Here is a 23,377-nt window from a genome sequence, read left to right as displayed (position 1 = left end):
AGTCACGTGACAGGCCACGCGACTTTCAGCCTTATTGCATTCGTTTTATTGTTTCACCAGTACTAGTCCGGTTTTTTTCTAGCCACACCTCGTATGGTCGTTGTGCACACAGCACTCCATGGAGTCACCAATCAAATGTTCAAGAGGATTGCTCTAGAAATCTCAGGCACATCAATAGAAAGTTCGGAAATTGTGAACCGACGTCTTACACGCACAGTTTAGTCAACGTGCTGCACAAGTTCCTCAGTCGCATCTAAATATTTTTCTCGACCACTTACAAGCACATCTGTGTCACCAGTCCTGAAGTTTCCGCACCATTCCCTCACAGAACCATCACTCGTAATCCCGTCCCCGCACACACGTCGCAATCGACCATGAATCTCGGCAGCACAGACTCCTTCTGCTTGCAGGCAGCAAAACACAGAACGTAACCCGCAAGTGGAGCGAGACACAATAACGCCGTCCTTTCAGTCGCTTACTGCTTACACGCTGACGAACGAAAGAGAGAACCGAATGACGCAACGCGACCTTCGAGGTCTCCTTTTTTTTAACAGTGCAAGCGCCATGAAGTTACAAGCGCTCATTTAGTTTTAATAGCCTGTTGCAGGTACATTTATGAATGTCTCTCGTATCTGTGGTAAATTTCCACTCTGAAGGACGTATTTCAAGTACTCTTTGCCACAGTTCGAGCTTCTTTTGTGTAAGGGAACCGACACGGCCGTTATATGCAACCAGTGACGTGAAAGAGTCGTTTAGATTAACTCGATAGCCGAGAGCGTATAGCTTCCTTTGCCGTAAGCGATGTCGTTATCGCGTCTCTTGTCGAGCAACTTCGCCACTCATTTGCGTGGCTCTCGGCAGCCGGTAGTGACGCAGTGAAGGCGACGCGTCCGTAGGGTTCGCACGGCGGCCTCCAGTGGCGTGTAATTCAGACCGGCAGTTGCAGAACGCCCGCAGCAGAATGATCAAACTCTTCCGCTTCAGTGGTGTCCTGAGGCAGCTTCTTGCCGTTCTGGCCGGTAAGTAAATACTTACAGCAGTCTGTAAGTACTGACTTCTTTACATCAAGTATAGGTAATTTCGGCAGAATGATTACCCATCTCTGCATGACTTTCGACGACCAATAAGTTTCATAAACTTCGCCGTTCTCGAAAAGTGGTGTTTGAACATTTTCAGGCAGAAATATTTTTTACACTCGAGAGATACGTGACGTGTCAGTTGTTGTACAGATACGTGGAACACCCGTGTGCAGAACTATAGACCTATATCTCTAACGTCGATCAGTTGTACAATTTTGGAACACATATTATGTTCGAGTATAATGACTTTTCTGGAGACTAGAAATCTACTCTGTAGGAATCAGCATGGGTTTCGAAAAAGGCGATCGTGTGGAACCCTGCTCGCGCTATTCGTCCTCGGCCATAGACACGGGTTCCCAGGTAGATGCCGTGTTTGTTGACTTCCGCAAGGCGTTCGATACAGTTCCCCACAGTCGTTTAATGAACAAAGTAAGAGCATATGGACTATCAGACCAATTGTGTGATTGGATTGAACAGTTCCTAGATAACAGAACGCAGCATGTCATTCTCAATGGAAAGAAGTCCTCCGAAGTAGGAGTGATTTCAGGTGTGCCGCAGGGGAGTGTCGTAGGACCGTTGCTATTCACAATATACATAAATGACCTTGAGGATGACATCGGAAGTTCACTGAGGCTTTTTGCGGATGATGCTGTGGTATATCGAGAGGTAGTAACAATGGAAAATTGTACTGAAATGCAGGAGGATCTGCAGAGAATTGACGCATGGTGCAGGGAATGGCAATTGAATCTCAATGTAGACAAATGTAATGTGCTGCGAATACATAGAAAGAAAGATCCCTTGTCATTTAGCTACAATACAGCAGGTCAGCAACTGGAAGCAGTTAATTCGATAAATTATCTGGGAGTAGGCATTAGGAGTGATTTAAAATGGAATGATCATATAAAGTTGATCGTCGGTAAAGCAGATGCCAGACTGAGATTCGTTGGAAGAATCCTAAGGAAATGTAATCCGAAAACAAAGGAAGTAGGTTACAGTACGCTTGTTCGCCCACTGCTTGAATGCTGCTCAGCAGTGTGGGATCCGTACCAGATAGGGCTGATAGAAGAGATAGAGAAGATCCAACGGAGAGCAGCGCGCTTCGTTACAGGATCATTTAGTAATCGCGAAAGCGTTACGGAGATGATAGATAAACTCCAGTGGAAGACTCTACAGGAGAGACGCTCAGTAGCTCGGTAAGGGTTTTTGTTGAAGTTTCGAGAACATACCTTCACCGAGGAGTCAAGCAGTATATTGCTCCCTCCTACGTATATCTCGCGAAGAGACCATGAAGATAAAATCAGAGAGATTAGAGCCCACACAGAAGCATACCGACAATCCTTCTTTCCACGAACAATACGAGACTGGAATAGAAGGGAGAACCGATAGAGGTACTCAAGGTACCCTCCGCCACACACCGTCAGGTGTCTTGCGGAGTATGGATGTAGAACACACAAACCGAATCATACTGTATCAATATTCACTGTTTCGAGTCTTATCCCAAGTACTGAGACAGCGGGGAGCTTTCTGCTGACATTTGATAAGTAACATATTTTATGTGCGGATATTGTTTGATTTTCCTCTGTGGTTTCTACGTTGTGACGAGTCTGTGAGTCTTCTTCAAACATAGTCCACAAGGGTGCGAAATATACAATATGCTGTCCCGCATGGATCTATTTTTGGTTCACTTTTGGTTATGAACCGCATAACTGACGTATAATAGACAATAAGTGAGCGGTGGCACAGTCACGTCAGTTAAACGTGTTTGGCCAGCCATATCAGACACAGCAAGAACAATAGCTAATCAACCGTGCAGTTCGTCCCCACAAAATCACTCAAGTGTTAATCTTACATCTGTTCGTGTTACGGAATCTCAAACAAATAAAAACGACGTAGCTGTATGTGTATTTACATTTATATACTAAATGAAACAGAAGGAAAAGATGATCTAGAGGCGCATATCGCCGTGATTTCGTCTTTTAAGTACTGACATGCAGTATGGTAACTGATTTTGCAGATTTCCACTTACAGCATTAAGTGAAGGAAAAATGCAGCTAAAGCGAGTACGTAATGTAGTTTGGAAAACTGTACAAAGGGAATGTTATGTGGACAAGCTAACTGTGTACTGTATACCGTATTCTTAAGAGATACATTGACACACAATTATTAAACTGTTATTTACACAGCCACAACACAAAATATAAAAATAATTCTCATGTAAAAGTTGTTTCCTCGTTCAGAGTCAAGGCGAGGCATCATATTCTGATGTAAAGTTGCCTAAGATGTAAAGAAGAGAAACTGAGAATCCTTGCAATGTCTAAATATTTTTTTTAATGTCACTAACCACATACCGCATATAATAAATTGGAAATCTTGTTAAGTAATAATGCTCTTTGCGTATATAGCTCTTTAGTCTTACAACTTATAGAAAACTGTTTCCGTATGCCGGCTATCAATTTGCTCGTGTAAAAATGGAGCAATCAGAAGTAAATTAAGAACAGCTGCGTAGCATATTTGTAAGCAACGAACTTTCAGTGCTGCAGTTTTTCTGTTAACTGTAATATATGCATCTGTAGACTTCTTAAAGCCTAATAGACTGTTTTGGAGTACGCGTAAGTAAAAAAAAAAAAAAAAAAAATACACAGGTTGTTTCTGACAGCTACTCCTCTCTATTAATTTATACTTTAACTCGGTTCATATTCTCGAATGTTCTCCTTCAGATTATGGTTTGCAGAATACGAGTAGGACTTGCTGCTATTAATTAGTAGGTTAAATGGCAAGCTTCATAGTCTCATTCATGCTTTGGAGAATGAGCTGATCAGCTGAATGTCCACTGAATGTCCAGCTGAATGTCCACTAAATTTATAGGAACGTTACAGCGTTCCCTCCATTGTATGGTCAGGCGTTATCGTGTTATTAAAAGATAACAACCACGTCCATTGCGAAGTGGGTAGAAATTTCATTTGAAAGCGTCCACAATTGGTAGCAACTGAGATTTCCATGGTGCACCATCGTGTTTGGACCACCGTTCATATTGAAAGACGAAATAAACCGAATGTCAGAAAATGGGAGTGGCCCTTTCCCTACCCCAAGCCACACTGCAAAAATGAACACAGACTCTCTAAATTTAAAGCGAGTAGCATTTACGAACAAATGCGCTCACGAGTTACATTTTACACTCTAGGTATTCAGATATACATCTTTGACGAGTCTATCGTGAACCAGTTTTGGAGCACCATAGTAAATAAACGCCAATAATGAAAGCGAAGTACCAAGTCAGGTCGTCCAAAATGCGTATCTCCCTGCTTCACGCGAATCTCTCCCGTTCAGGCACTTTGATTCTTAGGTGTAAGGCCCGTTTTTGACGATTAGGTATAGTTGAATTGAAATCGGTTCGTTGTAGAATGCCAGACATACTAAAGTAGAATTCAGCTGACACTCAACATGGTCAGATGTTTAAGTCTAGACACGAATTCTTAGAAACATTAGCAAGTGATCCTGAATTACTAATCTTGGCGCCGCCCACGTCACGTTTTTATTATTTTATTTTTTGACAGCTGGCTTCATCAACGCCATCTTCAGGTCAGATTGTGATGTCAGCTTAGACACCAATGAAGGAGTAGTGCAGTACACTGGACGCTATCAGCTGTGTAAACGAAACGACATCACTAGTCGGGCACCACACTCTCCAGTCCACCCTTGGGCAGTCAGCACCAGCCTAACATCTACTGGCTCCGTTCCATTCTAACACCTGTACACCGATACTCATCCCGGATCTCTTCTCTCTTTTGACTAGTTGTCTCTCAAATATTCAAAGAAACGTGCTCACATTGGTCACTCGGCTCGTTACTAGTTCGCCGCGTAGCTTGCGGCTCCAAGATGAATTACTCGCTATAAGTGTCACCTGGAAACCACAACTATCACCTTCAACGGGAAAGAAACATGAAACTACCTGGTAGATTAAGACTGTGTGCAGGACGGAGACTCGAGCTTGGAACCTTTGCCTTTCGCGTGCAACTGGTGCACCGACTCAGCTACGCGCTGCAGAGTGAAAGTTTCAATCAGGAAAGTATCACTTTCCAGTGCCGACCCACATCCGTTCGGTGCTTGTAAATAGGCGCGGAGTTCCCGGAGCCGAAATCGTTCCACAGCGACTCTAGGTGTCACATAGGCTTCGTGGCAAACATCGCCGAGAATGGGTTAACTTTGCTGTGTCTAGTGTATCAAGGGCATTTGTACCTGAATGTTACGTAAGCCAACCTTCCGGCTTCCCAGGGACGCGTCAGCATACGCAACGTTCCCACGGACACCATCAACCAGGGAGGCATTGTCCTTGTGGCTGAGGTGCCAGGTTCCCACGTTTCCTCTACAACCAAAGGATGACTGTATGTAGCTCATCGATATATTCTTGTAAAAGCCTCTCTAAATCAGCCGTCGCATCGCCCCTTCTTTTTGGTGTCATTATCGCACAACGACGATACTTTCCTCTTCACAGGAGGGTCATCAGAATAATCTTACAATGCTGCGACCATATATGATCAATCGTTTATGTAAACTGAATACATTAGAGATCGTATTACGCTTCCTTGGAACATAACTGATGTTGCTTTCGTTTCTATAGACCATTCGTAGCACAGCATACGTACTGGTTTCTATTAGCCAAATATTCATCGAGAGAATCAAATACCTGAGAAGATACACCCTTGGTTAGTTGTCTGACGAAGTGATACAGAGTTGAAAAGCTTCAGAAGATGTAGGGAGACGTAATCTAGCTGTTCATTGTGGTCCAGAGAAGGCTTAGCTAAAGAAAATAAAACTGCAAAACAGCGACTTGGACTCGGTCAAGATTAGTGACGGTCAGATGTTTTCCTTAGGTGGATGGTTCCACTTTGGGAACAACTGGTTGGTTATTGCCGTAAATGCGTAACTGTGCTACGGGAAACAAGGTGTTTTAGAGAGCACAATTTCTCTGTAATATTCCAGCGGACAGAAACCCCTCTCAGGTTAACGAGAAATCAACGTCTCAGTAGGATAGGCTGCACAATACGAGAAGGAATAAGGAAGTAAGTTTAGAGTTTAAACTCATGGGGACAACAAGGTAGTTACACGTTGAAATTCATGGTGAAAATCTTATTTTGTACAGTGCTACTAGTTTCGGTCACAGACCATTTTCAAGCTTAGCAGGCATAAGTGGCAGGAATGTTATGCCGTGATGTAAACATTTACTAGTTGCTGTTGCTGGTCAGTCGTAGTCAACAAAACTGTCCACAATTTAATAATGGTACAGAGCAATTGCCACCAAAAGGATTATTCACATCGAGAGTCAATAACAAACTAAGATAAACTTGAAAATGGGCTATGATCGAAACTAGTAGCACTGTGCAAAATAAAACACAGCTGAAGGTTTTCACCATGAATTTCGAGATTGTTTAGCAGCTGACTTTCCCCTTCTATATGCATATATAAGGTGGTTACAGGTGGAACACAAGCTCGTCTTACGAGAAGATCACACGGCAATCGTGTTTCTGTACTCTTTTGTTTTTATAGTACGTGAAGTTAAGAACTCAAATAATTATCGAACAAAACCAGTCGATACAACTCTAAAAAATTCTCGAGAAAATCGAAACTGAAGTCTGCCAAGCTCTTTAATTCCCTAAACCTAGCCCGCTTTTTCTACCGGCAACATGGGGCTGTGGTAGAGGACTCGTCTGCAAGGTGGATGGCATGGGTTCGTGTCCTAACGATGGCAATTTTTTTTATAAGAAGTGAATGTTCCACGAGCATTTCCACGAAGCATAAAATACATAGATTCATTTGTAATGTTTTTAATTTAAACATTCGATATTAACCATCTTCTAGAAAAAACTGGCAATTAACAATTTATATTTGCAATTAAAACTGGATTTTGGATTTTTGTATGCAATTTTTATTTACAAATACTGTAAGAAGAAACGGAGTTTTCATAAAAATGACAAATGTGTGATGAAATGAAGTAGAAATTCTGACGTCGGCCGCACTCAGGCACTGAAATGAATTCAATGGCGACAAGTAACAATTTGTGTCGAATCGTGACCCGAACGCCGATTTCCTGCTTTACGCACCCGACTGCGGAGGATGTCAGAATTTCTATTTCATTTCATCATGTATATGTACGGTTGCGCGATCAAGAATAGTGCCTGTTCTCTCGGACACGTATAAATTAGGTATGTGTTAATTATCATATATTCGATGGATTTTATACTGAACAAGTAGGTGTTCGAAATGAAAGAGGAAAAGACGAAAAAAAATGACGAAACGAGAGTAGAAACAGCGATCTAGCGATTTCCAGTCTTGAGTGTTACTGATTTTTTTTTCATCTTAAATATTTTACACTTCACAAAAATGCTCGATGTTTAAACTTTTGCATCCGACGGGAATGGAACCCAGAACTCCAAACAGCAGCTGAGCCTTCTATGCCTGTCGAAGAAACGACCTTACTTTAAAACGTTTATGTGCAAGGGAAAAATCAGAGTCGATTTTCTCGAGAATTTTTTAGCGTTGTATGGAACTGCTTTGGAATACTGATGTATGAGCTCTGAACTTCACGTGCCATAAACGGATTGCTGTGTGGCCGCATTATCAGACAGAATCGGGATGAAATCAGCCGTGATTTATTCAAAGAGCCATGTCGGATTTCACCTGATGCGCTTTAGGAAAAGCGCAGAAAAACTAAACCTTGACGATTGTCAGCAGAATTAAATCCCGTGCTTTCCGTCCACGAACACAATGTTTAACACCCGCAGCACGAGCCATATATTGAACTTTGTTAAGGTCTACAGTTTCAGAAGCTGGTGGCTGATCAGACAGTACCACTTCCATGACGCGATTTTAAAAGCACCTCGAAGTGTAGTGTTAAAAAAAGTCCTCTTATAGCTGTGGACATTTTTCGATTTATTATTCCACGTCTTTTTTAGTATTAAATTTGATTCCAAAACTTTTACTGGGGACAAGACAATATTCATTTATATTGGGGTGTACATTTCTACGGCGATCATCATTGTCACTGTTCTACAAACAATGGAGGTGATATAAACACCACATTCTTCTGTATATCAAAGATATTCTAAATATAATGTCAGAGATAAGTAATTTCCTTGGATGAGTATGAAATGGTCTAACATCAACATGTTGTTGTACAAGTTAAAGCTTGATGTATGAATGTGGATTCTTTCAGATATTTTTTTGGAAAACATAATCTGGGGAAGCTAATTTATTGTAACTCTCCTCATCTACACTATTTTCACATGACGAGAGAATAACACTTTTAGATGTGCCCACACATATTTTCACGTTAAACCTCATACATTTGCTGAAGTGAAATAACTGATCTCTACAGCGCAACTTCAAAATGCTGCGTATCATCACGCAGCATACGAGCTCCTCCGCATTTTTTGATTATGATATTTATTCACGCATTTATTATAGCGACAAAACAATTACTTCTTCTTCTACCCTAAAATGGCGTTTTCTATACGTGGTAGATTCGGTGATTAAGCTTATCCGTTACAGATGTTTCAGTATAAGTACAGAAAGCTGCAACCATCTCTTTTTCGAAATAGTTATTTATTCCATGAACCGGTTTTCGAACTTTTTCAGGCTCATCTACAGGTGACGTTCAGTGGCTACATAATGTAAGGCTGGGTGTTGGCTCTGTGACAAGAAGATGGAACATGCTTTAATGCATCGGCCAGAGTACTGTTTAAATGCCGATTTAGATCCAGCTGTGGACTTCTTCTCACCTTAGTCCCGAAGCTTCGAAGATGGCAAGGCCACTTTTTATCAGTTACGTGCCTTTCACTAAAACGCGTACCTTTGCGAGGTCACGTACCTTTGCATACCAGTGACAACAAAGATGTGGCACTTTCTCAATCTCGCAGACTAACCTCGACAGGTCGTCATGCAACATAGAACTATCATTTCAAACTGATTGCTCCAATATCCCACTATATTATATGTTGTCGTCTCATTCTGAAAACTAAAATTAACATATAGCAACCAAGAGTATAGCGCTGCTGAGGAAGGTCGTATCACACTTGATGTAGTAATACACAGCATTTCAAAAATTACACTACTGGCCATTAAAATTGCTACACCACGAAGGAAATTTAACCGACAGGAAGAAGATGAGGTGATATGCAAATGATTAGCTTTTCAGAGCATTCACACAAGGTTGGCGCCGGTGGCGACACCTACAACATGCTGACATGAGGAATGTTTCCAACCCATTTCTCATACACAAACAGCAGTTGACTGGCGTTGCCTGGTGAAACGTTGTTGTGATGCCTCGTGTAAGGAGGAGAAATGCGTACCATCACGTTTCCGACTTTGATAAAGGTCGGATTGTTGTCTATCGCGATTGCGGTTTATCGTATCGCGACATTGCTGCTCGCGTTGGTCGAGATCCAATGACTGTTAGCAGAATATGGAATCGGTGGGTTCAGGGGGGTAATACGGAGCGCCGTGCTGGATCCCAACGGCCTCGTATCACTAGCAGTCGAGATGACAGGCATCTTACCCGCATGGTTGTAACGGATCGTGCAGCCACGTCTCGATCCCTGAGTCAACAGATGGGGACATTTGCAAGACAACAACGATCTGCACGAACAGTTCGACGACGTTTGCAGCAGCATGGACTATAAGCTCGGAGACCATAGCTACGGTTACCCTTGACGCTGCATCACAGACAGGAGCGCCTGCGATGGTGTATTCAACGACGAACCTGGGTGCACGAATGGCAAGAAGTCATTTTTCAGATGAATCCAGGTGCTGTTTACAGCATCATGATGGTCGCATCCGTGTTTGGCGCCTTCGCGGTGAACACACATTGGAAGCGTGTATTCGTCATCGCCATACTGGCGTATCACCCGGCGTGATGGTATGGGGTGCCATTGGTTACATGTCTCGGTCACCTCTTGTTCGCATTGACGGCACTTTGAACAGTGGACGTTACATTTCAGATGTGTTACGACCCGTGGCTCTACCCTCCACTCGATCCCTGCGAAACCCTACATTTCAGCAGGACAATGCACGACCGCATGTTGCAGGACCTGTTTGGGCCTTTGTGGATACAGAAATTGTTCGACTGCTGCCATGGCCAGCACATTCTCCATATCTCTCACCAACTGGAAACGTTTGGTCAATGGTGGCCCAGCAACTGACTCGTCACAATACGCGAGTCACTACTCTTGATGAACTGTGCTATCCTGTTGAAGCTGCATGGGCAGCTGTAACTGTACACGCCATCCAAGCTCTGTTTGACTCAATGCCCAGGTGTATCAATGCCGTTATTACAGCCTGAATCACATTTCAGTTCTAGTATAATATATTTGTCCAATGAATACCCGTTTATCGTCTGCATTTCTTCTTGGTGTAGCAATTTTAATGGGCAGTAGTGTATAAATTGGGATATAGAAATGATATCCTTGGCAAGTCACATCAAGTAGCGATACTTCTTGTGGGTAATTAGCCGACTTGTTGAAACCACCCCTAAATGTTTACTGCTAAACTTTATTTCAGTCAAAGACAGTAGCGGATTTAAAATTTTTTCACACCAAGGCACACTGTAGTATATCCGCCATTCCAAAAATAAGTTTTAAATAATAAAAATATTTTTCTTAAATTACAGTACTCCAAGTTGCAAATAAAAATCACATTATAATAAGGAATTTTTAAATTTAATATGGAAAAATAAAAAAAACTCACCAGTCAGCAAAGTTTGCATGTGACATTGATGGCAGCAAACTCGTTAATCATACCTTCATAGTTGAGGCGGTCATCAGTTAGGTTAGCTCCGATGTGAAGAATGGACAAGGCGTTCAATCCCTCCTCAGACAAGGTACAAGGTAGGTATGATTTTAACCTTTTAAGAGCCGAAAACGAGCGTTCTGATCACCATTTTGTAAGTGCCGTACATAGAAACTTTCTAAGAGCTATGTCAACATTCGGAAACATGGTCTGTAACCTCTCCTTTCGTATAAATTTACTAATTTCGACTGGTACACCAATAATATTACAGGATTTCAAAAGTGTCGCGAGAGGTACAGATTCACTTGGCAAGGAAAGTTCTAAATCATTTTCATATGATGCTTGGAGTTTCTGCTGCGCGTTCAGAAATAACGTCTGGTGAACTATTCTTAAGTTTTCAGTAAACTACGAAGGTGTCTAACATTGTTTTATAACTTCGCTTACTCCTCACTAATTCAGCGTACAAGTTGCCGAGTTCTGGGAAAAATATTTCGTTACTAAATTTCTCCCTAGCAATCAGAAACTTCTTCAGTGTTCGCCTCTTCATCAATATGATGTTTGCTTTTCCTTGATCTTTTATAGGCGCATTCATAGTCCAAATCAGTCATAATCTTCATGGATTTATTTTCATAATAGTCGAAAATCCCACGAACAGAGCTAATAAACCTTGCAAGCGATACGTATAACTCATGCACTATACCAGTATCACTTTCTACACTTTGAAAGTTCACATTTACACTATGAAATCTCTGGAGTTTATCCTTCCAAACTGTTATCTTTCACGACAGCTGCAGTGATAGACTTGTCATTAGTACAAGCTAACTCGAAATCGAATCAGCAAAATTTTTCGTAAAAAACTTACCTACTCTGCCAAACGCTTTCACAACATTAGCTTCTCATTCTCGCTTTTCCTAAGCTCATTTCCGAAATGTTGTCCCACTTAAGTTTGCACCTAAGTTTTTGTCACTCTTATTCACGTCAAAGATGCTTACGAAACTCGCCGCGCGGGGTAGCCGAGTGGTTGCTGGCACGGTAGATGGCTCTGAGCACTATGGGACTTAACTTCTGAGGTCATCAGTCCCCTAGAACTTAGAACTATTAAAACCTAACTAACCTAAGGACACCACACACATCCGTGCCCGAAGCAGGATTCGAACCTGCGACCGTAATGGTCGCGTGGTTCCAGACTGTAGCGCCTAGAACCGCTCGGCCATACCGGCCGGCGCTGGCACGGTAGCTCAGCGTGTTCGGTCAGAGAGTTAGCTGCCCGCTACAATAAAAAAAACTGTGTCAATGGATCCACGATGACAAAAAAAGGCGATCTGAGGCGGCTCCCCCCTTCGGAGGTTCGGGTCCGACCTCGGGCATGTGTGTTTGTCGTCCTTAGTATAAGTTAGTTTAAGTTAGATTAAGTAGTGTCTAAGCTTAGGGACCGATGACCTCAGCAGTTTGGCCTCATGACGCCTTACCACAAATTTCCAATTTTTTCCTTACGAAATTGTCAACTAACACAAAAGGAAGTAAGTTTGTAAATAATAGATATCCAGAATGAGATTTTCACTCTGCAGCGGAGTGTGCGCTGATATGAAACTTCCTGGCAGATTAAAACTGTGTGCCCGACCGAGACTCGAACTCGGGAGTTCGAGTCTCGGTCGGGCACACAGTTTTAATCTGCCAGGAAGTTTCATATCAGCGCACACTCCGCTGCAGAGTGAAAATCTCATTCTGGAAACATCCCCCAGGCTATGGCTAAGCCATGTCTCCGCAATATCCTTTCTTTCAGGAGTGCTAGTTCTGCAAGGTTCGCAGGAGAGCTTCTGTAAAGTTTGGAAGGTAGGAGACGAGGTACTGGCAGAAGTAAAGCTGTGAGTACCGGGCGTGAGTCGTGCTTTGGTAGCTCAGATGGTAGAGCACCTGCCCGCGAAAGGCAGAGGTCCCGAGTTCGAGTCTCGGTCGGGCACACAGTTTTAATCTGCCAGGAAGTTTCAATAGATATCCAGTTCAAAATCATGCCACACGGCGCACGAACACAAAGCTTTTTACTTTAAACACGGCAGTCAACCAACACCAGCACAAACGGAAATAAGTGACATAGAAGTAGATAGCCTCAGACTGAGGAAGCAGCTTCAAATACTTAGGAAAGGCAAGGTTTCCGATCCAGATTGTATACCACTCAGGTTCCTTTCAGAGTATGCTGATACAGTAGCTCCATTCTTAAGAATCATATACGATCGCTGGCTAATAGAAAGATCCGCACTCAAAGACTGGAAAGTTGCACAAGTCAAATCAATACCCAAAAAGGAAACAGGAGTAATCCGCTGAATTAAAGACCCATATTACTAACGTCGAATTGGAGAAGGATTTAGAAACGTATGTTGTGCTCGAAAATTATGAATCACTTCGGAGAAGACGATTTATTGACAAATAACCAAACACAGATTCGGAAAATATCGTTCTTGTGAAACAAAACTAGCTCTTTATGAGTACTAACGATAGGGGACATCAAACTGATTCCATATTTTTAGTTTTCTCGAAGATTTCTGACACCGTTTCCCACAAGCGACTTCTAATTAAATTGCATGCATATGAAATACCGTCACAGTAGTGTGACTGGATTCTTGATTTCCTCTCAGTGAAGTCACAGTGGGTATTAACTGACGGAAAGTCATCGGGTAAAACAGAAGTAGTATGTGGCGTTTCCTAAGGAAGTGTTGTAAGTCCTCTGTTGTTCCTAATCTACGAAAATGTTCAAATGTGTATGAAATCTTATGGGACTTAACTGCCAAGGTCATCAGTCCCTAAGATTAGTCAATACTTAACGTAAATTATCCTAAGGACAAACACACACACCCATGCCCGAGGGAGGACTCGAACCTCCGCTGGGACCAGCCGCACAGTCCATGACTGCAGCGCCTTTGACCGCTCGGCTAATCCCGCGCGGCTTCCTATTCTACATAAACGATTTCGGAGACAATCTGATTATCCCTCTTAGATTTTCTGCAGATGATGCTTCGATTTACCGTCATGTGAAGTCATCAGATGATCAAAACGAATTGCAAAAGATATCTGTACGGTGCAGAAGTGACAACTGACTCTAAATCATGAAAAGCGTGAATTCATCAACATGAGTACTAAAAAGAATCCGCCAAATTTCAGTTACATGATAAATCACAAAAATGTGAAGACTTCAGCTGAACTAAACACTTGGGAATTACAAACGAATAACTTAAACTGGAAAAATCACCTGGATATGTTGTGGGGAAAGCAAATCAAAGACAGGCAGAACACTTAGAAAATGTATAGCAACAGCTTTACTAAAAGAGACTGCTTACACCAGCCGGCCGGAGTGGCCTAGCGGTTCTAGGCGCTACAGTCTGGAACCGCGCGACCGCTACGGTCGCAGGTTCGAATCCTGCCTCGGGCATGGATGTGTGTGATGTCCATAGGTTAGTTACGTTTATGTAGTTCTAAGATCTAGGGGACTGATGACTTCAGCAGTTAAGTCCCATAGTGCTCAGAGCCATTTGAACCATTTTTTGCTTACACCAAGGGTCTCCGCCCTCGTCTTGAGTACTACTGTGCGGTGTGGAATCCGCACCAGATAACACTGATGGAAGGCATCGAAAAAGTTCAAAGAAGGGCAGCTCGTTTTGTACTATCGCGAAGTAAGGGAGAGAGTTCTACGGATTTGATACATGAATTGGGGCGTCATTCATCAAAATTTCTATCATCAAATTTCTCCATCTACATAGGGAGAAATGATGTTCACAATTAAATAAGAGAAATCAGAGCTCACACGGAAAGATTTAAGTGTTCGTTTTTCCCGTCCGCTGTCCGAGAGTGCAACTGTAGAGAAGTAGCTTAAAGGTGGTGCGATGAGTCCTCTACCAGGCAGTGCTGGGGCCACTGCTGTTTCTTATTTATATAAATGATATGCCTTCTAGTATTACAGGTGATTCAAAAATATTTCTGTTTGCTGATGACACCACCTTGGTAGTGAAGGATCTTGTGTGTAATATTGAAACATTATCAAATAATGTAGTTCATGATATAAGTTCGTGGCTTATGGAAAATAATTTGATGCTAAATCACAGTAAGACTCAGTTTTTACAGTTTCTAACTCACAATTCAACAAGAACTGACATTTTAATCAGACAGAATGGGCATGTTATAAGCGAGACGGAACAGTTCAAGTTCCTAGGCGTACGGATAGATAGTAAGCTGTTGTGGAAAGCCCATGTTCAGGATCTTGTTCAGAAACTAAATGCCGCTTTATTTACCATTAGAACAGTATCTGAAATAAGTGACATTTCAACACGAAAAGTAGTACGCATATTTTCATACGCTTATGTCATATGGTATTATTTTTTGGGGTAATTCTTCTGATTCAAAAAGGGTATTTTTGGCTAAAAAACGGGCTGTTCGAGCTATGTATGGTGTAAGTTCGAAAACCTCTTGTCGACCCCTATTCAATAGTCTGGGAATTTTGACATTGCCCTCACAGTATGTATTTTCTTTAATGTCGTTTGTTGTTAGCAATATTAGCTTATTCCCAAGAGTTAGCAGCTTTCACTCAGTTAATACTAGGCAGAAATCAAATCTGCATGTGGAATGCACTTCCTTGACTCTTGTGCAGAAAGGAGTGCAGTATTCTGCTGCATCCATTTTCAATAAGCTACCACAAGAACTCAAAAATCTTAGTAGTAGCCCAAACACTTTTAAGTCTAAACTGAAGAGTTTCCTCATGGCTCACTCCTTCTATTCTGTCGAGGAGCTCCTGGAAGAGCTAAAAAATTAAGCAAATTCCAGTGTTACATTCTAGATTTTCTTCATTTAAACTAACGACTTGTCGCCTGAATATGTTTCTTATATTTCATTTTATCTGTTTCTACAATCGTGTTATAATTTCAAGTACTGACTCGTTCCATGACCATGGAGACTTCTCCTAAATGTGGTCCCACGGAACAATAAATAAATAAATAAAATAAATAAATAAAAAATTGTGAATTGCAGAGAAGTCAACTAGACGTAGATGCAGATGAAGTTTGTAAATTAAAAGTATCCAGTTCAAAAGCGTACCACACGACAGACGAGCACAAAGCTTTTTACTTTAAACACGACAGTGATCAACTGTCTAGCCTGGTTTACGTGAGCGAAATGTGCTATGAAATAAAGTCGGTGAGACAGGAACGACGACGTAGAAGAAAGTAATTTAATTGTCGGCACCATCTCTATTCTCAATGAACAGGAGTTAGAAGCCGACAGCATTCTCCGAGTAATAACATTTCAAAGCTCATATTGTCGAATGTCGTCGTGATAGCTTGCTTTACAGTATTATTGAGCAATTTCATAAACACGATTCCAGACGGAAATTGTTCGGATTTCCATTGAGTCACCAAGTAAACTAATAATATTTCAAAGCTCGTATTATCGACTGTCGTTCTTACGGCTTGTTTAAACTTATGCCAAGTGGGCCTACATGTAAATCCCCCTGTGACCAGGGACTGCTTTGGGCATAATAACCGCTCTTGCAGGGGCAAGAAAGTTTTAGGCGCTGTACGGCACGTTTAGATGGTGATGGAGATGAAACTATGCTGTACTATTAGCCCTCTCTTCTGTAACACTTGTACACGGCATCATCAAAAAGGTCGACGCAGTTTAAACATAACGGTAGGTTACAGACGCACAAGTTTTAATTGAACAGTAGAACAAACGCCCTTTACGTGATAACAGTAATGGAAAACCTTGTTTTGAAGCCTCAGATCATTTTTGAGATATGCGTGTATAGATTACCTGTGATATCTTGAACAATGTGAACACAAATAAGAACACCATTATCAAGACAATGTATTGTATGTAGTGCACTCACTTATGATCGAATGCGCAGATAACATGGTTTGAGATACCAAAATGAATTTTTGGCAAAAGATAGTTTGCAAAACAAAGAGTATTTTGCCACATAGCTAACATGCACAACTTCCTTATCTACTGCAATATATGCGTGACTATACTTTTTTTCGGTGAAATAATCTAATTCTTTGAAGTGTGATCGATAGCGGGTCAAATGATAGTATGTATTTGTAACCGTATAAATGAAGGAATGACATTCCTACTTTTTATAGAAAGCAAGAGCTTTTGTTAAGCCACTGACCTTATTTGCCCTCAGTTGTTTGATTAATAGTAGACTGTTTCAGGATTCTGTCCCAATTGCAACTGTCTTAACGCGTTACTGAGGTGAAACTGTGTAAATCCCTCCATGTTTTGCCGGCTGGAGTGGCCGAGCGGTTCTAGGTGCTACAGTCTGGAACCGCGCGCCCGCTACGGTCGCAGGTTCGAATCCTACCTCGGGCATGGTTGTATGTGATGTTCTTAGGTTAGTTAGGTTAAAGTAATTCTAAGTTCTAGGGGACTGATGACCTCAGCAGTTAAGTCCCATGGTGCTCAGTGCCATTTGAGCCTCCATGTTTTGGGAACCGAAGCTAATTATAACATACCAAAAAGAGAAAGAAGAAATCTGTACAAGACAGGCGAAAAAAAATCGCTCCCTTTGTTGCAATTTCAGTGTAATCCCGTAGCCTTTGCATTTTTAATAACAATCGGATGAATTGTGGAGTTATGGGTTGTACTAGCATAATGTGTTAATACGATTGTTGCAGACTAGCTAGCTGTAGCTTACCAGCGGTACAAGATGGCCGCTCGTGTGAAGGCTCGTATTGCAGAACTACACCTCCCTTGCTGAGCTGTCCCGGCCTCAAGGGAGCCGCTACTACTATTGTTCTCCCCTACCCCACTGCGCCGTCCGCGCTGCTAGGGGGACATGTAACATAGCACGCACTCTAATTCTACGTATCAGATCTTATAGGGTTTTTGTAAACAGGAGTGATTAGCGCTCTTTTCCAGGCACGTGTGGCTGTTTGCTGTGCAAGAATTTCTCCATAAATACGAGCTAGGAATGGAGAAGATTTCACAGCGTATTCATTGCAAAATCCAAGTCCACTGGATCGTTGTCTGCAACTGATCTAAGGAATAGGCCTGTATGGATTTAAATACCCATTCAGTTACCCAGATCTTATTTTCCTATGATTTCCTTAAATACGAAGAACATTATACCACCTGTCTGTATTTTAAATTACTTTATTCTGATCTACTAGTGTTGGGCACAGCCCGTTCTCGAGTGCATTTGTAGCAAACGATATGGACACATCGTCCTCGTCTCGACAAATAAATAGCATACTATACATATTTGCACAAAGCACGGTTGTCAACGTTCATGTTGTAATGAATAGCTGTAAATCGCACATAAACGTACTTATTCATGGGACTGCTACATTTGTATGACTGTGAGCAGGAAAATTGCTATCGAGACAAGGAGATGTATCCACATCTGTTGCTATAAATGAGTTCAGAATAGGCCGCGCTCGAAACTAGTAGTTCCCATATATACAGGGTGAGTCACCTAACATTACCGCTGGATATATTTCGTAAACCACATCAAATACTGACGAATCGATTCCACAGACCGAACGTGAGGAGAGGGGCTAGTGTAACTGGTTAATACAAACCATAAAAGAATGCACGGAAGTATGTTTTTTAACACAAACCTACGTTTTTTTAAATGGAACCCCGTTAGTTTTGTTAGCACATCTGAACATATAAACAAATACGTAATCAGTGCCGTTTGTTGCATTGTAAAATGTTAATTACATCCGGAGATATTGTAACCTAAAGTTGACGCCTGAAACCTCCGACGGAGGAGCCTTTGGTCGCTTCTCGCACGATCGGCCAACCGGCGTCCCGACCGCTGCAGCTCAGAGTCCCGACTTCCTCCCATCGCTGTTCAAACGAGACTCGCACACCGCGAATATTCGGCCCACCGGCAACGGCGTGGCGGCAGCGCCACAGGACGACCAGAGGAGAAACTAAGCAGAAGAAGTCGCCTGGAAGAGAAACCGATACGAGCCGACAAGGCTCATTGGCGACATCCGGACTTAACACCGTGGCCTGTGGCTAGTGGAGATGGAGTCTGGTTGCGACAGCTTGCTGACCCATCCCGGATCTTGGATTGTTGTGGATTTCTTCCGGTGGGTAATGGTGACTGGCGATGACAACATAAAACCTGTGTAGTGTTTCTAAAATGGCAACACTCCTGGCCTCTACGCCATAACAGGCTGGAGGCACCAGACGTAACCATGACATCATTTTCCCCAGCTCTCCCGTCATGCCAGTGTCTCCAGAAGCCCTCTCGGTGCTGTAATGTGTAACGACCTTTCCATTCAGGGGCCCTGGGCGCCGTCTTCTGCAGTGTCAGCTTACTGAGTACAGTTTCTTGTGCCAGTACATTTAGATGCCGAGGAGTCTTGCGGTACCTTCCTTACGACATCATTCTACTGAGTTGGTCACAAGAGCATCCGTTTCGCCAGTGGAACCGTGGCGCAACACGAGGTTAACCATGAAACCCTAGACAGCAAAGGGGCGTCTCAGAGCAGCCCTCAAGATACCTCGTATCCACAAGGGACGCCAACAGCCTTTCGCCACTGATTTGCTACGTAAAAGGTCAACAGCAAACTGGAGGATCTTGAATTCAGAGAGAACTACTATTTTGAGCGGCTCTGGATGTGATGTTAACAGCGAGTCTCTATTTTATTTTTGAAGGAACTGCGGTTAATTTGTCTCCGTACATTCTTGTAGAACCTGGTTCGTGACGTTCCACATTCAAATCAGCGTCTATCTAACTAACAGTAGACCGTCGGTCGCCCCATAAAGTTCTGTGGAGGTGACGAGGCGTCCGTTGACCGTGCACTTAGTCCTCTTGTGTGCAGCTCACGGTTTGGTGCGCCAACCTCCTCATTTCACAGCAGCACTTGCAGCCTACGTCCTCAGTTACTTGAAGGATGTGTTCCCGTCTCTGTCTTCCTCTATAGTTTGTACCCTCTACAGCTCCCTCTAGTACCATGCAAGTTATTTCCTGATGCCTTAACACATGCCCTATCACCCTGCCCCTTCTTCTTCAGTCCCTCCTACTTCATTATCTTACACGTGTTCCTGCCCTCGCCGATAATTCTTTGTCTGATCAGCCCATCTAATTTTCAACATTCTCCTGTAGCACCACATCTAAAGCCTTCGATTCTCTTCTCATCCACTTTTCCCACTGTCCTTGATTCAGTACCACAAAATTCCGACCTCCAAACCTCTGTTCCCAGAAATTTCTTCCTTAAATTAAAGGCCATTTTTGATACCAGTAGACTTCTCTGGGCCAGGAATGCCCTCTTTGCTTGTGCTTTCTGCTTTTTATGTCCTCCTGTCTCCGTCCGTTATGGATTACGTTGTTTCCAAGGTAGCAGGATTCCTTCACTTTGTCTACTTCGAGACCACCAGTTTTGACGTTGAGTTTCTCGCTATACCAGTTTCTTCTACTTCTCATTATTTTTTTCGGTTTACTCTCAATCCATCTTCTGCACTCATTAGTTGTACATTCCATTCAACAGATCCTGTAATTCTTCTTCAGTTTCACCGGCCGGTGTGGCCGAGCGGTTCTAGGCGCTACAGTCTGGAACCGCGCGACCGCTACGGTCGCAGGTTCGAATCCTGCCTCGGGCATGGATGTGTGTGATGTCCTTAGGTTAGTTACGTTTAAGTAGTTCTAAGTTCTAGTGGACTGATGACCTCAGATGTTGAGTCCCATAGTGCTCAGAGCCATTTTTTTTCTCCTTCAATTTCGCCGAGGGTACCAATGTCATTAGACAATCTTTTCATTGATATTCTTCCACCCTGAAATTTAATCTCACTCTTGAATACTGCTTTTATTTCCGTCATTGCGTCATCGATGTACAGGGTGCTTTGGGAGGAAATGTCAATATTTTAACAGTTGTAGTATAAGTAATTGTGAACAAAAAATATTATATGAACATAGGTCCGCAAATGCTTCGTTTGGGAGGTATGGGTATTGAAAGGAACTTTAATTCTGCAAAAATGATGTGCACAACGTGAACGTATACGCAATACAACTGGACCGTAACGTGATTTTCTTGCAAACAATGCACGGGTACATGCCACGTTCACGCTATGCAACCTACCACGTGTTATCGTCATGCGACGTACGTAGTACAGTCAGCCGTTGTTTGTGCACTTGTGCCGAGTAAGCCGCATTGTGTAGTGTACCGGCAACGGATCGGTTAGCTGTGTGGTGTATGGTGTTCACTGTGTTCGTACAAGCGCTGCTAACAATGCCACGTGTCTAGAGTAATGAGGAATACGCAGATATGGTGTATGTTTATGGCTTCTGCGACGGTAGTGCTACCGCTGCAAGAGAAGAATACCGCAGGCGCTTTCCGACTCGACGATTACCTGATCGCAGGGTGTTTACCACAGTGTTTATCACTTTGCGTGAAACAGGCTCTCTTCCAAGTACACATTTTTCGTCCGAGCGTGCACGTAAACAAACTTTGCAAGAACAGGAAGAAATTATTGCGACTGTTGAGCGAAGTCCCAGTACGAGCATAATAAGAATGTCCCTGCGTATGAATGTCCCACAGACACGTGTATGGGGAACATTATATGCGGAAAACCTGTGCCCATTTCACATAACAGCGTATCCAAAATCTCCACGTTGGCGACAGTGCCCAACGACTTCTATTCTGCCACTGGGTAACTGAGAATAGTCATTTGCTTCCATACATACTATTCACTGACGAAGCCCAGTTTCCACAACATGGAATAAACAACACACGCAATAATCATCGATGGTAACGGAAAAATACACACGCTTCAGTGGATAGCAAATTCCAAGTTCGTTTTGCCATAAATGTTTGGTGCGGCATGATCGTAACCTTTTGATAAGCTCATTTGTTATCAATCAGTGATTGATGGGAGAGAGGTACCTGCATTTTTGGAAAATTCATTTGTGGAGCTACTGGAAGACGATCCTTTATCCAGGCGAACTGGAATGTACTTTCAACATGACGGTGCCCTTCCACATGTTACCTTACGTGGGAGTGACCATTTCAACCACACCTACCCTAATCGCTGGATTGGCCGTTGTGGTGCTATTAACTGGTCTCCAAGATCACCTGAGCTTACACCTTTAGATTTGTAAGTAGGCTGTTTAGGTTTTTTATATTGGTAACGGCACGTAGCGCTCTGTATGAAAATCATTGGCTGTGCTGTGTACAGTCTGTGGCTGGTTAGCATTGTAATATTCGCTGTTGTAGTGTTGGGCAGTTGGCTGTTAACAGCACGTAGCGTTGCGCAGTTGGAGGTGAGCCGCCAGCAGTGGTGGATGTGGGGAGAGAGATGGCGGAATTTTGAGAGCGGATGATCTGGACGTGTGTCCATCAGAGACAGTAAATTTGTAAGACTGGATGTCATGAACTCATATATATATGATGACTTTTGAACATTATTAAGGTAAATACATTGTTTGTTCTCAATCACAATCTTTCATTTGCTAACTATGCCTATCAGTAGTTAGTGCCTTCCGTAGTTAGAATCTTTTATTTAGCTGGCAGTATTGGCGCTCGCTGTATTGCAGTAGTTCGAGTAACGAAGATTTTTGTGAGGTAAGTGGTTTGTGAAAGGTATAGGTTAATGTTAGTCAGGGCCATTCTTTTGTATGGATTTTTGAAAGTCAGATTGCGTTGCGCTAAAAGTATTGTGTTTCAGTTTAGTGATGATCAGAATAAGAAAAGAGAGAAATGTCTGAGTACGTTCAGTTTTGCTCAGCTGTTTGAAAATCAAATAATGTAAGAGGTCTGTCAGCACAGTAATTCATAAATTTTTCTAAGGGGTCGTTACAGATTTCTGTTTATGTGTTGGATGAAATCAGAGGTGCACAAAGTGAAGGTAAATACACAAGATGAACTGTTTCGTCGCATCATAGACGCTGCTCAATTGATTAGGAACCAACCACAGGCAAATGAACAAGCAACACAACATGTTGTCGCTAGAGTGCAAAAGTGCATTGACGTTCATGGTGGGATATTCGAACCTGTTCTGTGAACTGTACAACATCTGTACGAAAAGTGTTAAAGCCGTGTGTAAAAGGCGTGGTACGTATTTTTCAACTGAATACATGTAACATGCACGTTGTAATGCATTATGTACTAAATGCAAAGTAAATAAACATTATTTAAAAATGTGTAACATAACAATACTTCTCTGTAACACTGTTTTCGAGAAAATCACATTACGGTCCAGTTGTATTGCGTATACGTGCACATCAATTTTGCAGAATTAAATTTCCTATCAATATCCATCCCTCCCTAACGAAGCATTTGTGGACCTATGTTCATATAACATATTTTGTTCAGAATTACTTCCCTGTATATGCTGAACAGTAGCGGCGAGAGCTGCGTGTCTTGATGTTTCTTCAGTCTTGCTTCCATTATAAAACGCAACTTCTGGTTTCTGTGATACCTTTACCTTTCGTAAAGTAAAACTTATTTGATTATTTGATTCATGTTTTAACATTCATTCAACTTCTGTTGGCAACAGTTCCTGCATTTCTCAAGTTTCCGCACCAG

The 23,377-nt window shown here is 42.4% G+C and overlaps 1 protein-coding gene across 1 annotated transcript in view; it reads left to right on the top strand.

Annotated features, from left to right (window-relative positions):
* The first annotated feature begins 857 nt into the window (after positions 1-857).
* LOC126252866 (facilitated trehalose transporter Tret1-like) overlaps positions 858-23,377 on the top strand; it is a 136,531-nt gene continuing 114,011 nt past the window's right edge. Inside the window, exon 1 of the mRNA XM_049953821.1 lies at positions 858-1,019. Coding sequence (XP_049809778.1) covers positions 962-1,019 — 58 coding nt within the window. The 5' untranslated portion in view covers positions 858-961. The remainder of the gene's footprint in view (positions 1,020-23,377) is intronic.

The sequence above is a fragment of the Schistocerca nitens genome, chromosome 4, assembly GCF_023898315.1.
Source record: "Schistocerca nitens isolate TAMUIC-IGC-003100 chromosome 4, iqSchNite1.1, whole genome shotgun sequence".
NCBI classification, from domain to species: domain Eukaryota; kingdom Metazoa; phylum Arthropoda; class Insecta; order Orthoptera; family Acrididae; genus Schistocerca; species Schistocerca nitens.
This window is presented reverse-complemented; position numbering and strand designations above follow the sequence as displayed.